The sequence below is a fragment of the Chlorocebus sabaeus genome, chromosome 1 (assembly GCF_047675955.1).
Source record: "Chlorocebus sabaeus isolate Y175 chromosome 1, mChlSab1.0.hap1, whole genome shotgun sequence".
In the NCBI taxonomy this organism is placed as follows: domain Eukaryota; kingdom Metazoa; phylum Chordata; class Mammalia; order Primates; family Cercopithecidae; genus Chlorocebus; species Chlorocebus sabaeus.
The window spans coordinates 18,505,899-18,521,043 of NC_132904.1; the positions used below are offsets into that span (position 1 = coordinate 18,505,899).

A 15,145-nucleotide genomic window follows, 5' to 3' on the forward strand; every position below is an offset into this window, starting at 1 on the left:
CAAATACGAGCCCCTGACAGGGGACCAGGGAAAGAGAAATTCTAAGAAGTTTCCTGACCCGGGAAACCCCAGGGTGTACAGCTGCTAAGTGGCCACACCCGACTCAAAATGGGCTTGCCCAGACACTGAGGTCTTTCTGCACTTTCCAATGCACCACTCTCCCCTTTCCCAGACCTTCACTGGGGCAGGGGTGGGGAGAAAGGGGTTACGAGGTCTTCAGACAACCTGCAGGACAGGAGGCTGTAAAGTACAGAAAAAAATTTATTGGAAATCTCTTGAATACATTTTGAAGTGTAGCTCAGTATTTCCAAACAAAGTAGGTTGGAAAGGTTGGAGGAGGAGGGACTCTGCCACCTGGAGACAGACAGCTGGTCCCAGCCTTTCCCGGGGGTGCTGCAGGAGTCAGTCTAGGGCTTATTCCTTTTATGGTAGGGCTGAGGGGCAAGGGCCGGCCTTAACAGTTGCTTTACTTCTCCCAGGCTCAGCCCAAAGTTATGGCTGAGACTCTTCACAGATGGAGCACTGGTGAAAGGCTGCTGCCACCTGCAGAGGCCAAAGATTGCTGCCTGGGACAATGGCTAGTAGGCCTTTCCATGCAAGGCCTTGGAAAGAGAGCAGTGGCTGAAATATGGGGGCATTAATAACTTACCAGGGGCCTTCCCCCTTCTCAAAGCTGGGGCCTTGGCGATACACCTGGGCCTGGGTTCAGCAAGCCACGCGTGTGCTCTGGGCCAAAGATAGGAGGGCCAGTTGGCTGCTGCTGCTGCTGAGAACAGTTCTCTGTGGCAGCAGCAGCATGCAGAGCTCGGGTCCCCTCCAGAGCCTGCTCCAGTCCTCAGAGATCAGCCTTGTAGGTGAGAACAGTGTCACATGCAGTTTACTAACAAGCAGTTGAGAGCCACCTGGTCCACTGAAGCACAGCTGCTGCCAGTGAGTGCCCCAGGTGGGTCAGGAGGAATGGAGTAAGCCTATATCTCCTTGGCCAGGACTACCAGCGAGGCTGGGAAAGGACAGATGGTAGGTGGGTGAGGCTAGACACTGGACTTATTCAAGTAACAATACCTGAAGGGTTAAGTCAATCATACGCCCAGCTTTGGTTTCTCAACCAGGAGCCAATCCAGCTGGTAAATCCCAGGGCAGTGTACAGACCCTGGGTTAGAGGGAGGTGTAGCTAGGCCCAAGCAGGAGAAGGAAAAGCTCCACAGGACAGCCCCAGGGATCAGGAACAAGTACTCCAGCAGTCAGGGGAACATACACAACATCCCCTAACCACTACATGTGGCCATCACATTTAGCACCCAGGACTTCCTGGGCTGCCAGAATGGAGTCAGTCACTCTGCAGAAGCTGTGGGAGATGTAAGGCTCTCACCAGGAATATGCAGCTGTCCAAGGTAAAGCCTGTAGTCAGTTCCAGTGCAGCCACGCTGGGAGGTGACTTTGCCCCTGGCCAGCCCTCTTCTTGGATCTCGCCGTCTGTATGGTGGGAAGGAAGATCCTCGCAGCAGCAGCCCGGATTCTCAGGAACCTCCAGAAGAGGAGGTCTCCGTCCCAGGAAGAGCCCTCCACCTTCTCCAATGAAAAACAACTCACCTCAAACATCTTTTCTCTATAAAATATCTGGTTTCTCTGAAAGTAATAAATATTTACCGTGTTCTGTAACCAAGGAGCAGCAACAGGGGAAAAAGAAGAAGAGAACTTTGCTGTGACTCCAAGTGACAAAATCCTAGAGATTCAGGGTTCCATTTTTATCTCCCATGGAGCTGAGGACCTGAGCGCAGGCAGCCACCAGGGCTGCTCAGACCCTCCCAACCTTCAGGGGTGGGAGTGGCTGGTTTTGGAGTTCTCATCTTGGGCAGGCAGGCCTGTCATACTGCCAGAAGTACAGGCATTGGGGCAATAGAGGGAGGAAGAGGGGAAGAAGATAGAAGGAAGTAAAGAGGACAATGAAGAGAGCCAAGGGACTCCTTCCTTCTTCCTCCTGGCACTGTCTCCTTCCTCTTTCTGCCTCCACACCAATCTCTTGGCCACCAGCTGGAATGTCAAATAGTGGATGGTAACAGCAGGCAGGGAAGGGGCCAGCTGCAAGGCAGGCCCAGGCAGGAGGCCAGCAGCAGGAGGAACAGGATGACATCCTTGGGAAGCAGTTGGTGATGGGCGGGGCACACAGATGGCCCTGCTGAGGGCTTTTTCGTAGGGTCTTCCCATCTCCAAGGCCAGCATGTGAGTCTTCTCCAACTGGGCACTGGGCTTGACTGCCACCACGGAGTCTCCAGGAGGTCCAAGAGTAGGGACTTCTGGGTCCCCATGAGAGAAGCCAGCCTCCCTTCCACCTGGCTCAGAGCAGGATGAGGGGTGGGAGCAGCTGATGCATGGGAGGCTGCCTGTCCTCTGGGGCCACAAAAAGGGGGTGCTGCTGGGACTTGAGGATACTTTTACTGCAGGGTTTCCACAAAGGCATCAAACTCGCGGACATTCTTCTCATGCACAGCCAGCTTCTCTGGTAATGAGTCCTGTACCGGAAAGAGAAGGAAGAGCCATTTACTCAGGCAGGGCCTTGAAAAGGCAGCTAGCCCAGTCCCCAAAAGGGGAGGAAGCAAGCAAGACAAAGTTCAGCCCTAGCTGGGCCGAGGAGGTGGGAGAACGCAGGGCAGCTGCGTAGGCACAGGGTGGGGAAGGGTATATGCATCAGGGCTTTGCGGGGCTGGAGGGTTAATGGAACGACCTTGGGAGTCCAAGTGGGTCACACACTTAATGAAAGAGAAAAGGACCACAAGAGCGAAATGATCCAGAAATTAAACATGAAATATCCCTGGCACAGATCTGACTGACACTAGAATAAAACACGAAGTGTACAGCTCTACAAATTAAACAGAGTTTACAAAAGATTTCTTCACACCCTTTGCTGGGCATCAGGACCCCCTGGGGAACATGAACCAGGTGGCCCCGCTATACTCCCGATATTCTGACACAGCAGCAGGTCTGTGGTAAGGCCTAGGAATCTGTATTTTTTTTTTTTTTTTGAGACAGAGTCTTGCTCTGTCACCCAGGCTGCAGTGCAGTGGTGCCATCTCAGCTCACTGCAACCTCTGCCTCCTGAGTTCAAGCAGTTCTCTGCCTCAGTCTCCCGAGTAGCTGGGATTACAGGCGCCCGCCACCACGCCCAGCTTATTTTTTGTATTTTTAGTAGAGATGGGGTTTCACCATGTTGGCCAGGCGGGTCTTGAACTGATGTTGTGATCCACCCGCCTCGGCCTCCCAAAGTGCTGGGATTACAGGCATGGGTCATTGCACCCGGCCAGAATCTGTTGTCTTTACGCCAGCTGAGGAAGGGGTGAGTTAGAGGAGGTTGAGAGAGAATGGTAAAGAGAGCAGCAGAGGAAAACAGAACTGTGAAAAGTTTAACTGTCCTAGAGTATCAACTATTAATAAAAATGTGTGTCTACTGATGACTAAATGAACAGAAGCTACATCTGCAGTTTCACCATCACAATTTCCTGACAGTAGGGGTTTAAACATGACCACAAGGCAGTCTGGAGAGTCTCTTGCGTCGGAGCTTATAATGTGGCCTGAACACACCAAGAGCTGAGGGTGGTTTGGGTGCAGCTTCCTGAAAGGAGAGGGAGGCCTCAGAACTGGCTATGGCTGTGGCATCAGTTGAGAGAACTGGAGCCACACTTTCTTCCAAGTGCACGTCATGATAGGGGGGAGTTTGGTGGTTAAAAGGCTAAATTGAGAAGCCAGATCCTCTAAGATCAAACAAAGCTTTGTTTTGCCTGGGTCTGTGTGACCATGAGCAAGCTAATCATTGTTGGTTTTCTCATCTGTAAACTGGGATGAGAAAATTTACCTCTTACGACTGTTGAAGATTCATGTAAAACACTAAGAAAAATGCCTGGCACTCAAAAAGCCTTTATTTTTATTTTTATTTTTTTCAGACAGAGTCTCACCCTGTCACCCAGGCTAGAGGCAGTGGCACAAACATGGCCCACTTCAGCACTGACCTCCCCAGCTCAAGCAATCCTCCTGCCTCCACCTCCCGGGGCAGCTGGGACTACAGATGCATGCCACCACGCCCAGCTAATTTTTTGTACCTTTTGCAGAGACAAGGTTTCACCATGTTGCTCAGACTGGTCTTAAACTCCTGAGTTCAAGTGAAGGCCTCAGTTGCTTCAGCCTCCCAAAGTGCTGAGATTACAGGCATGAGCCACTGTGCCTGGCCCCAAAAGCCTTGGTAATAATAATTATTACTGTATTTATTCATTTTTTTTTGAGATGGAGTCTCACTCTGTCACCTGGGTTGGAGTGCAGTGGTGCAATCTTGGCTCACTGCAACCCCCACCTCCCGAGTTCAAGTGATTCTCCTGCCTCTACCTCCTGAGTGGCTGGGATTACAGGTGCCCGCCACCATGCCTGGCTAATTTTTGTATTGTTAGTAGAGATGGGGTTTCACCATGTTGACCAGGCTGGTCTCCAACTCCTGACCTTGTGATCTGCCTGCCTTGGCCTCCCAAAGCGCTGGGATTACAGGCGTGAGCCACCGCGCCTGGCTATTACTACTGTATTATTATTACTGGGCATGCTTTTCTCCTTAAAGCAAATACAGGGCAGCTACCATAGGATCTTAGTATCTATTTAGGAGGTGTTCATTCCACCTCAAAGAGGGACATCTCCTGGCATGGGGCACCCAAAGTTTGTGGCTTGTGCAGGGCACTCTTCTGCCCCTCAGAGGCAGGAAGAGGAAATGCCCTAAGCAGAGATGGGGTCATTATGGTCAGTATCAGGACATCTGGCCAAGCGTGAGAACTGCTAGATGATGGAGTGAGCTCTCTGAGGAAAGGGCAAAAACAGACACTCAGGACCTCACAATCTCCTCTGCCCAGTACCACTGGCATCTCCCTGGAAAGCTAAATAGCTAATGCAAGGGCTGTCAGAGCAACTTGGCCTAGTAGCATCTGCAAGGAGAAGACGTCAGGCACAGAACAACAGGAGCATGTGAAGTAATGCTGAGAATGTGCAGAGAAAGGAGGAACCAAGCTCAAGCAAATTCCAGATAACGACTGCTGGGCACAATGCAAATCTCAAGTGTGATCAAAAGATAATGGTCTAAGTATGTCTCTTCTCTACTACAGGGAAGACAGAAGGTGGGAGGCCTCCTAGGCCTGTGGCAAAGGAATGACCATCAAATAAGGATGCACTGTGGTAGAGGAAGGCTTTTCCATACCAAGTCTTCAGCCATGGACTGTGCTCCAATATCTATGGAGAGGCTGCTCAGCTGAGGGGGGTTCTGAAACTCCCGATAGAAGGTCCCCAGGTCCATCGGAAGAATGTCATCTTTAGAAAAAGCTGGTTTCTTCAAAAACAAGACAGACTCAGTTTAGCTTGCCTTGAACCACAGAGGAGATAAGCTATGAACAAGTCTTTCCTTCTAGCAATTATCAAAGAAAAGGTTCTTCTGGGCTTATCTTAGGGAGCGAAATCTTTACACTTTTCTCTTCCAGACTGTTTACTTCTAATGCTGGTAATAATATTCCTCTTCACTAGTTAAGTTTATGTCCCCTTTCTTCAAACTCCTTGCCTAGGCACGAATAGGACCTAAGTAGATATCAGTGGAAAATCTCCATTTACAGTTGAATTTCATTATGAATTTTAACCAAAGGCATGACACAAAATGCCTTGTTATTTACTGGCCTCCAAAATATCTCCCCAGACCAGGCTCCACCTGTCCATCCCTTCTGTCTATACCAGCACATCTGATCCCTATGAAGGAAATCTGGATCAAGTGCACTAGGTACTTCTAGGTCTAGTTCCCCGGGACAGCAAAGGTCAAGGAAGGTGATGGTGACTTACAAAGTCTATCATAACAAAGTCATCATGGGTATTGCCACTGCTGCCCCCGCTGGAGCCATCTGAGTGCAGGCTGCCCTGGAGAGGAGATTCAGTCTGTGGGGAATCTGGAGGATTCACCTGTTTCATAGCAAGGCAGGGTTAGGGCTGATGCTGTGACCCAGATTCAAGTTACTGTAAACAATCTGAAAATTCTGGGAAGAACTTAATGCTGGCTACAAATCCATAAGCCAAGGGGCCATGGTTTACTGTTTGTGGGGGATTAGTGTGACTCTGGCCCAGGAAGAACAATGACTACCGCACCATCTACTGGGAACTCGTAGTCAATGGTGGGCTCACCATCGGATCCGTATCCTCCAGCTCCAAATTCTTGGGAGCAAACATGGCAAAGGGTATATCCAAACTCGTCAGGGTCACCTAAAGAGACACAAGAGAAAAGCATTCATGCCTGCCCCTCCTGCAGTGTTCATGCTTCCTTCCAGGCTGCCCAGAGGTCCAGCAAGTTCGCCCACCTATGCTGACCATGTTGCCCCTCAGGCTCCTGCCTTGTTAGAGGCTCCCCAAGCTCCCTCACCTCCCTGTCCCCCATCATAACAAGGGTTGGGGTCCTGAGGACCCTCTGGGAATTCAGTGTTGCAAGCCTGCCCCACAGTCATGCAGTAACAATGTGCTTCACTGGCCCCGCTGAGGAGGAGCCTCCCAGTTCAATTCAAATAAGGCCGAGGCAATGACACAGTGCTGTGTTTTTGTACTAAATGGTATCTAGGTCTAGTCTCCCTTTCTTGTAGGCGGCCTTTAAAAGGTCACAGAACAATAGTTCTTAACTTACTCTGGAGGGGTAGCACAGGTTATTAATCCTCTTCACAGAAAAATTTACACACACATGCAGTTTTGAGATATTAATATTTCAGGTTAAGAAAACTGCCTGTGGGGCCTTACTCTAAGAACTCAGACATTCTCACAGGTGGCAATGGCAGGAAAATCACCTGATTAATGGGTTTGTTGACAAAAGCCCCCACTTTTCGGACAAAGATGGTCTCCAAGACATCATGGGGGGAGGCCCGTCCCTCGCTGCTGTTTGATACAGTTTCAGTATCCTCACTGGAGAAGAAAGGTTAAGTTAGTACTCATTCTCAAACCACAGCAGGACAACTTAGTTCTCTATAAATCCACCATCTGGTGGGGCTGGGGCCTAGGGCAGGAGTTGGCCCCCACTGGCCCATCAACGGGAGATGGCATTACGTGGTCTGGCTGATGCCACTATTGCCCTGCCTTTTGAGTTGATTGCAGAGGGCTGCACTTCCTGGAACTACTAAAAGTTCTAGCTTTTCTTCTTCTTTAGTTCCAAACTTGATTCCTTAGCCTGCCAGAGCTCTCTTCGCCCTTGACAAATTGCCTGGGCTAAGGTTCTCTGGGCTCCCTGCCATGTTTCTTCCCCTCTCCTCGCCCCCAGTCATCCCTCCCCTCAACTAAAGGTCTTTGAATGACACATTTACTTTGGCTGCTCCCACTCCCTCCTTCCCCAGCCCTTCAGATTGAAGCTGAGTCCTGCACAGGGGGGCCTAAGCAGCAGCAGTGGGGGCCCATGGCTGAGGCTGCCAAACCAGCAAGCAGCAAGGGTTAGGAAAAGTCCTCTGGCCAAAAACAGGGGTTCAAGGTGGGCAGAGGATTGTGCAGTCAAGTGGCCCCTGGGCTCCAGCCAACAGGGAGGACCTGTACTGTGCAAATTTTGAGCTCTTAAGACCTCCATTTAAGAATTCTCATACAACAGGGGCCTCTGTCTTTACTCCTGGACATGTCCCAAGAGTCAAGGCTCAGAAAACTAGAGTGTAAAATGCCTTTAATCATCTAACAGAGGGAGAAAAGGGAGAGGATGGAAGTTTGAGAAGACAGGAATGACACAAATTATTTTTCCTGATGCATGGCACACACACAAAAAAACTTCCTAAAGGACTTCCTTCCCACTTTACCGTGGGAATAAAAAAAAAAAAATCAGGAATTTCTATCATGAGAAAGTTCATTTAGAATGTGAGGAGGCAAAGTAATCTCATTATCTCTGGGGACTTCAAAATCAAGGGAGGGTAGGGCAGGTCAAAACAGCCCATGGCTCCCCAGGGAGAGTGAAAGCATCGTGGAAAGAAGGGGTGGGGCTCTGGAGTCAGAGAATCTGCTTGCCCTCCTGCCCTGTGAGCTAAGTGAGCTCAGGCCAATCACTTAACCCTTCTGAAGGTTTCTTGTCTTTAAAAAAAGCAGGCAGGCCGGACGCAGTGGCTCAAGCCTGTAATCCCAGCACTTTGGGAGGCCGAGGCGGGCGGATCACGAGGTCAGCATATCGAGACCATCCTGGCTAACATGGTGAAACCCCGTGTCTACTAAAAAAAAAAAAAAATACAAAAAACTGGCCAGGTGAGGTGGCGGGCACCTGTAGTCCCAGCTGCTGGGGAGGCTGAGGCAGGAGAACGGCGTAAACCCAGGAGGCGGAACTTGCAGTGAGCTGAGATCCGGCCACTGCACTCCAGCCTGGGCGACAGAGTGAGACTCCAACTCAAAAAAAAAAAAAAAAAAGCAGGCAACAGTAGTAACTTCTGCAGGGTGGAAACCTAAGAACGTTCGCTTCCTATCTAATGTCTTCAGGATTTGAGTTCTATAGAATGTATCACTTCGGTAACCAGAAAACACAAAGCTTTACATTTTTTCACATGAAGAAAATAGTTGTTCCAAAGGCTCTCCACGAGGCTCTAACGCAGCAGAAAAACGAGATCAATCCCAACTACAACATAGACACACTGTGGCCCAGACTTCAGGGCTACGGTCAACAACCTGTTCTGGTCCTTGGAGAATACTAAGGATATAAATCTTGGGGTAAGAGAAAAACATCTGACAACCCCTTTACTGGATAAGGGTGACAAGAACTGAGCTCCTGCTGTTTCCTATTAGTACTGAAGTTCCAGGCCAGCTTCCTGACATCCCAGCAGATGTATCAGATTCTTATCAGGGAACTTCAAGGAGTCCACACTTTGTTTTTCTTTCTTTTTAAAAAATATATTTTTGAGGCTGGGTGTAGTGGCTCACGCCTGTAATCCATGCACTTTGGGAAGTCAAGGCGGGAGGATCACTGGAAGCCAGGAGTTCAAGACCAGCCTAGGTAACACGACGAGACCCCATCTCTACTAAAAATACAAAAATTAGCAAGGTGTGGTGGCACGCATCCATAATCCCAACTACTCAGGAGGCTGAGGCAGGAAAATCGCTTGACCCCAGGAGGTGGAGGGTGCAGTGAGCCATGATTGTGCCACTGCACTTCCGCCTAGGCAACCGAGTGAGACTCTGTCTCAAAACAACAACAAAAAAAAGGAAAAATAAATTTTTTTGAGAGACAGAGTCTCCCTATACTGGCCAGGTTAATCTCAAAATCCTGACCTCAAGCAGTCCTCCCACCTCAGCCTCCCCCAAAGTGCTGGGATTATAGGTATGAGCCACCACTCCCAGCCAGGAGCCCATGCTTTGGGCTCAAATGCCACGCCCCAGCCAGTGCTGAAAGTTACTTTTTACCGATACTAAATAAGCACGTGTGTCAGGGAGCCCAGGCCCCTGGCCAGCCTTACCAGAGACAGAGCCAAAATGTGAACTCACCTACTGGAGGGTGTGGCAGCACAGTGGGTTCCGTCAGAAGGGGTGCAGGTTGCCAGTCTCTCCTGGTCAGCCTGGGCACCATGGACAGGCTGGTTGGAAGCAAGGGGTACCCCACCTTCCTTCCCAAGAACCATCAGCTTTGGGGGAAAATGGAAAGAGACAGTGAATCATGGCATGCCAGGCAGGAGGGCAACCTCACATTCTAGCATGATAGTATCTGCTTTTGACTTTTCCATCACCAACGCTGCCACCAAGTGGGCAGTAATCCCTGGATCTTTATCCTTTCTGAAACTCAGTTAATGGAAGAAATGCACGGTAATGACTACAGATGAAAAAGGAAAGGGGGAAAAATCCTGGAAAAGCCTTTCCTTTCTGAACTCTAATAGGCACCTTCCTCTCAGAGAGTCACTTTAGGTCTCTGAAGTTACAAAAGAGCTCTGCTTCAGAATATAGCACTTATAACATATCCCTCTGCCTAGACAGAGTCCTCAACTGCCTCCGGGCAGGGGAGGCAGCATTGGAAATCCATGGTCCTCCCCATCTTTAAAGATACCTGGTGAGGGTGTGTAGCATTTAAGCCAGCAGCAAACACTACTGGATAAGCCAGGTCAGCTGATCCAACGCCCAGGGCAGCAGGCTGATAGGAAAGGCGAGAGCTTGAGAGCTAAGCAAGAGAAAAACAAAGAGAAGAGGAAAGGCAAGGAAAAAATAGGCAATCCCAGAGCGTGACAAACAAGAGGGCTCAGCAGAGAGATGAGGAATGGCTCCCGCCCACATGCCCACAGTGCAGGGTCCTGACGTGATAGGGTTAGGGATATACCAGGCCATTATCAGAGGAGAAAACACAGACTTGTTTGTACTGGAACTGGGATTCCAAGCTGTGGAGCCTCCCAAAGGCCTCAAATAAGTTCCTTTCTCCCCGTTTTCCCAGGGGCTGAGCTAACTGTTTCAGTGCTAAGCCCAGCAGATGTGTGGAGCACAAGCCTGGGCAGAACTGGCAGCCAAAATCAGGTTCTCCAAAGTCATTTTATTCTCTCCTTTGTCCTGAGGCCCCTTTGAAACAGAAAGTCATCTTCTCTAATCACACCCTCCATCACCCCTGGGTATGGGAATGTTGCTATTTATATTGAAAAAAGACAGAATACCAGTTGTGAGTTGTTTATTTAAAAATCTGATATAAATAACTCCATGTATTTTTCACATCAATGGTAGGAGGAGGGGCAGATGAAAAAATTCCCTATTTTGGGCTGCTGGGCTGTGGCTGTGTCCTATTAAAATCTATTACCAAGCCTCAAAATAATCCCAAAGAACACTCGGGACATTTAAATAACTACACCCTGTAATTTATTTACAATTTTTAAATAAAAGTATGCCATCTGATTATATCCCCTTCTTCCCATTATGGACTCACTTGATGGGAAAAGGCCAGTCCTGCCATGGGGACCCTCAGGGTGTCCGTCACCACAGGAGTAGGGGTCTGAAAATGTGCCTTTGTGACAGTAAACACACACTGTGCACAGACACACACAGAGACAGGAGAAACAAAAGAAAAGAAAAGAAAAGAAAAGGGACTTGAGAAAGAAGTGAAGAAACTCTGGAAGGGGCAGTAGTAAGAGAGGCTGGAACCGACACTGGAGTCAGCAGTGAAGCAGGGCGAGGGCGTGGGGCTGTCTTTCCAAAGGGACAACTTGGAAGGTCCCTACAGTGATGTTTATTTCAGGGCATTCCATGTATGCCTGTCTCCCTGATGAGCAGCTAGAAAACAAAGCTGAGGTGAGCTGGCTACAACTTGGCAAAACAGAGAAACTTGAGTCAACTATTGGTCTGTCTCTACTCAAAAAAGAGAGGAAGTCAGATAGCAGCTTCCAAAAGAAGGGCCTGACTGCAGATGCAAGGTGTGCTGAAGATGAATAAGGATGTGGGGCTTGTAATGTTCAACTGAAAGCTTTTTTCAGGAAACCCAGAAACTGCAGGACAGTTTCAAATAGCTGACATTTGTTGGCTGGAACTTTAAGAAGCTCAGATGCACGCTTTCCTACGTCATTCCAGGGAAGGCAAGTGGGTGTGCAGGGGTGTGTGTATGCAGTTCTTACAGTCCCTGGTGGCGTAGGTGAACCTGATGAAGTAAAAAGCTGGGGCACGTTGAAAACTCTCATGATTTCAAAGCTACTTAGGGGCATAATGATTATGGTCATGATGATTATTTTGGGTCTTGCTGTTCCTTTTTTTTTGGAGACAGAGTCTCACTGTCGCCCAGGCTGGAGTGCAGTGGTGTGATCTTGGCTCATTGCAAGCTCCGCCTCCTGGGTTCATGCCATTCTCCTGCCTCAGCCTCCCAAGTAGCTGGGACTACAGGTGCCTGCCACCATGGCTGGCTAATTTTTTTGGTATTTTTAGTAGAGATGGAGTTTCACCATGTTAGCCAGGGTGGTCTCGATCTCCTGACCTCATGATCCGCCCACCTCAGCCTCCCAAAAGTGCTGGGATTACAGGCGTGAGCCACCGCACCTGGCCTGTTGTTCCATTTATAAACCTGACCAATTAGCTAATTAATGCTTAGAACTGGAGGGAGGACCTTAGGCCACATAGTAGGTTCACTTCTAGACTCAACTCTGTGCCCAACTGGCACAATGATCCTTATACTGTTGGCAAAACCAACAACATGTATTTACTGGACTCCAGCAAAAGCTCCAGTAGAAACTGCTGAATTAAGTAATTACGCAAGTCACTAAGAAAAACACTACTTCAATATTAACAAGAATGAGGAGAAATGACAGCAAATGATTGTCTCTCTACCGCTGAGAGAAATTAGGTTCAAAATTGAGTATTTTTATACCAAATTGTACCAGCCTTGATCAGAGGTCCCCAGGGAGTAACGACAGGGCTCACTTATGGAGTGCAGACTGTTGATAAGAATTTGGCGTGATCTAGTTTTATACTGCGATAAGACACAATAAGAGTTACCATAAAAAAGACAGCCTCTAGTCACATAGGCATACAAACTTTGATGCAAACATCAGGTGCAGAAACTACTAAACTTCCCTTTACTTTTAGGTTCAACTTTCCATTGTATCAGGGAAACAGACAAACTGATTTGGTTAAGGCCCAGTCTCACCATCCTTCATATCTCATAAGTCACAACCTTATTTTTTATGAATCTATTACTTGTAAAACAGAACTGCTTACTGAAATTTAAATTTGACATATCTTTTAGAACAGCTGGGATGAGCTTATTAAAAAAAAAGAAAAATATTCAACATATCTACAACTTAATTACCTAAAAACAATAACAAAAAAACCCTGCTTCCATTAATGTGCACTAGAAAGAAAGTAGGTCTTTGTCCGCTTTTTTTGTCAATGCTACTCCGTGTCAGTAAGCATACAAGAAGCTCCCCTGACCAGATCAATGCTGACATTCATGCCTACACATGTTCATGAGAGCAGGGGAATGACAATTCTCAAACCCCCAAACTAAACTGTTTTGGCAACTTTAGAACAAGAATCTTTTTCACCCTAAACAAACTAGGACAATAGAAACAATAGTGATCCATGGATTTTACAACATCAATAACAGACATTAACTCCTGCTTTTGAAACAGATTACAACTGAGTTTATTATTTTTTTTGAGACAGGACCTCACTCTGTCACCTAGGCTGGAGTGCAGCGGTACGATCTCAGCTCACTACAGTTTCAACCTCCTAGGCTCAGGCGATCCTCCCAGATCAGCCTTCCAAGTAGGTGCAACTACAGGTTTGTACCATCACACTCACTAATTTTTGTATTTTTGGTAGAGACAAGGTTTCACCATGTTGCCCAGGCTGGTCTTGAACCCTTGGGCTCAGGCGATCCTCCCTCCTTGGCCTCCCAAAGTGCTGGGACTACAGGCATGAGCCACTGAGCCCTGCAGAACTATGACTTTTTTTTTTTTTCTGTTGCCCGGGCTGGAGTGCAGTGGAGAAATCTTGGTTCACTGCAATCTCTGCCTCCCGGGTTCAAGTAATTCTCCTGCCTCAGCCTTCCAAGTAGCTGGGATTACAGGCACCCACCACTACGCCCAGCTAATTTTTTTGTATTTTTAATAAAGACGGGGGTTTCACCATGTTGGCCAGGCTGGTCTTGAACTCCTGACCTTGTGATTTGCCTGCCTTGGCCTCCCAAAGTGCTGGGATTACAGGTGTGAGCCACTGTGCCCAGCAGAACTATGGCTTTAATCCAATATTTCCTCCAACAACCAAGGATGGAAAAAATTTTTTAATTTTTGGAATTACAAAGACAGTACTTGGGAGACTGAGGTAGGAGGATGGTTTGAGCCTGGGAGGCGGAGGCTGCAGTGAGCCAAGATTGCACCACTGCACTCTAGCCTTGGCGACAGAGCCAGACCCTGTCTCAAAAAAAAAAAAAAAAAAAAACGCAGAAGGGCTGGGTGTGGTGGCTCAAGCTTATAATCCCAACACTTTGGGAGGCCAAGGCAGACAGATCACTTGAGTCCAGAAGTTCAAGACCAGCCTGGGCAACATGGCAAAACCCCATCTCTACAAAAAATTCAAAAAATTAGCTGGGCATGGTGGCATAAGCCTATAGTCCCAGATATTCTGGAGGTTTAGGTGGGAGGATCACCTGACCCTGGGAGGTCTAGGGTGCAGTGATCCATGACTGACTGCACCACTGCATTCCAGCCTAAGTAACAGAGTGAGACCCTGTTTCAAAAAAAAAAAAAAAAAAAGGGAAAAAGAAAAATTGAAAAAACAAAAACCAATAACAGTAAATAAAAACACATGGACAGCTAATGAATTTGTCTAGTTCCCCAAATAAAAAGTTGAAACGGGAGAATCTGGGCTGATTTAAAGGCAAGTAGAACTGAAGTAGGTCTAGAAGAAACCACCTAATATGAAAGTGAAAGAGGAGAACAATAATTAAGACAATGCAGACAGAAGAGGAATCTGGAGGCAAGGAAGCTGGGGATGTGTGACTTGTGGTGGAAGGCAAGAAATGTGCCCCTGCAATTCAGCCAGGTGCAAAAATCACTGTTTAGCCAAAGCTGCCTTGGCACTACACGCATTACACAAGACCACAGGGGTGCTTTCCCTGGGGAAGCTGACAACAGTGTTTGGAGCCTGTGGGTTTTTTTTTTTTTTTTTTTTGGAGACAGTCTCACTCTGTCGCCCAGGCTGGTGTGCAGTAGCATGATCTTGGCTTACTGCAACCTCCGCCTCCCTGGTTCAAGCGATTCTCCTGCCTCAGCCTCCTGAGTAGCTGGGAATACAGGCGCACATCACCACGCCTGGCTAATTTTTGTATTGTTAGCAGAGACAGGGTTTCATCATGTTAGTCAGGCTGATCTTGAACTCCTGACTTCGTGATCCACCCACCTCAGCCTCCCAAAGTGCTGGGATTACAGGTGTGAGCTACCGTACCTGGACTGGAGCCTGTTTTATGAAACTGGGTTTGCCACTGAAGACTGATTGAAGTGGAAAAGTTAATGGTTAAAAATGTCTGGATAGAGAATACACACAAGCAGAAATCTGTATCACCTATAAAGCAGAAATCTGTATCACCTATAAAGAAAAGCTGTATTACTGGTTTCTCCCTGGCATTTTACGCTAAATAATTTTTGGCTCTTTGGGGCCTCTTCCATTATTAGAAATGAAATTTACCACTCGATAGAGA

General features: G+C 48.0%; 1 protein-coding gene across 22 annotated transcripts in view; it reads right to left on the bottom strand.

The window, feature by feature from the left end:
• Nucleotides 1-243: 243 nt before the first annotated feature.
• The window catches only part of ATG13 (autophagy related 13), a 59,498-nt gene continuing 44,596 nt past the window's right edge, over nucleotides 244-15,145 (bottom strand). For 8 of the 22 annotated variants that reach the window (XM_008000048.3, XM_008000057.3, XM_037999421.2 and 5 more), the window contains 7 exons: nucleotides 10,031-10,141; nucleotides 9,478-9,614; nucleotides 6,831-6,945; nucleotides 6,184-6,261; nucleotides 5,848-5,964; nucleotides 5,222-5,350; nucleotides 244-2,510 (listed from right to left, as the gene is read on the bottom strand). In XM_008000048.3, the coding sequence (XP_007998239.1) occupies nucleotides 2,433-2,510; nucleotides 5,222-5,350; nucleotides 5,848-5,964; nucleotides 6,184-6,261; nucleotides 6,831-6,945; nucleotides 9,478-9,614; nucleotides 10,031-10,141 (765 nt within the window). In that variant the 3' untranslated portion in view covers nucleotides 244-2,432. Of the gene's footprint in view, nucleotides 2,511-5,221; nucleotides 5,351-5,847; nucleotides 5,965-6,183; nucleotides 6,262-6,830; nucleotides 6,946-9,477; nucleotides 9,615-10,030; nucleotides 10,142-10,888; nucleotides 10,988-15,145 lie in introns of all 22 variants that reach the window. The other 14 variants (XM_037999427.2, XM_008000078.3, XM_008000067.3 and 11 more) reach the window with 8 other exon arrangements.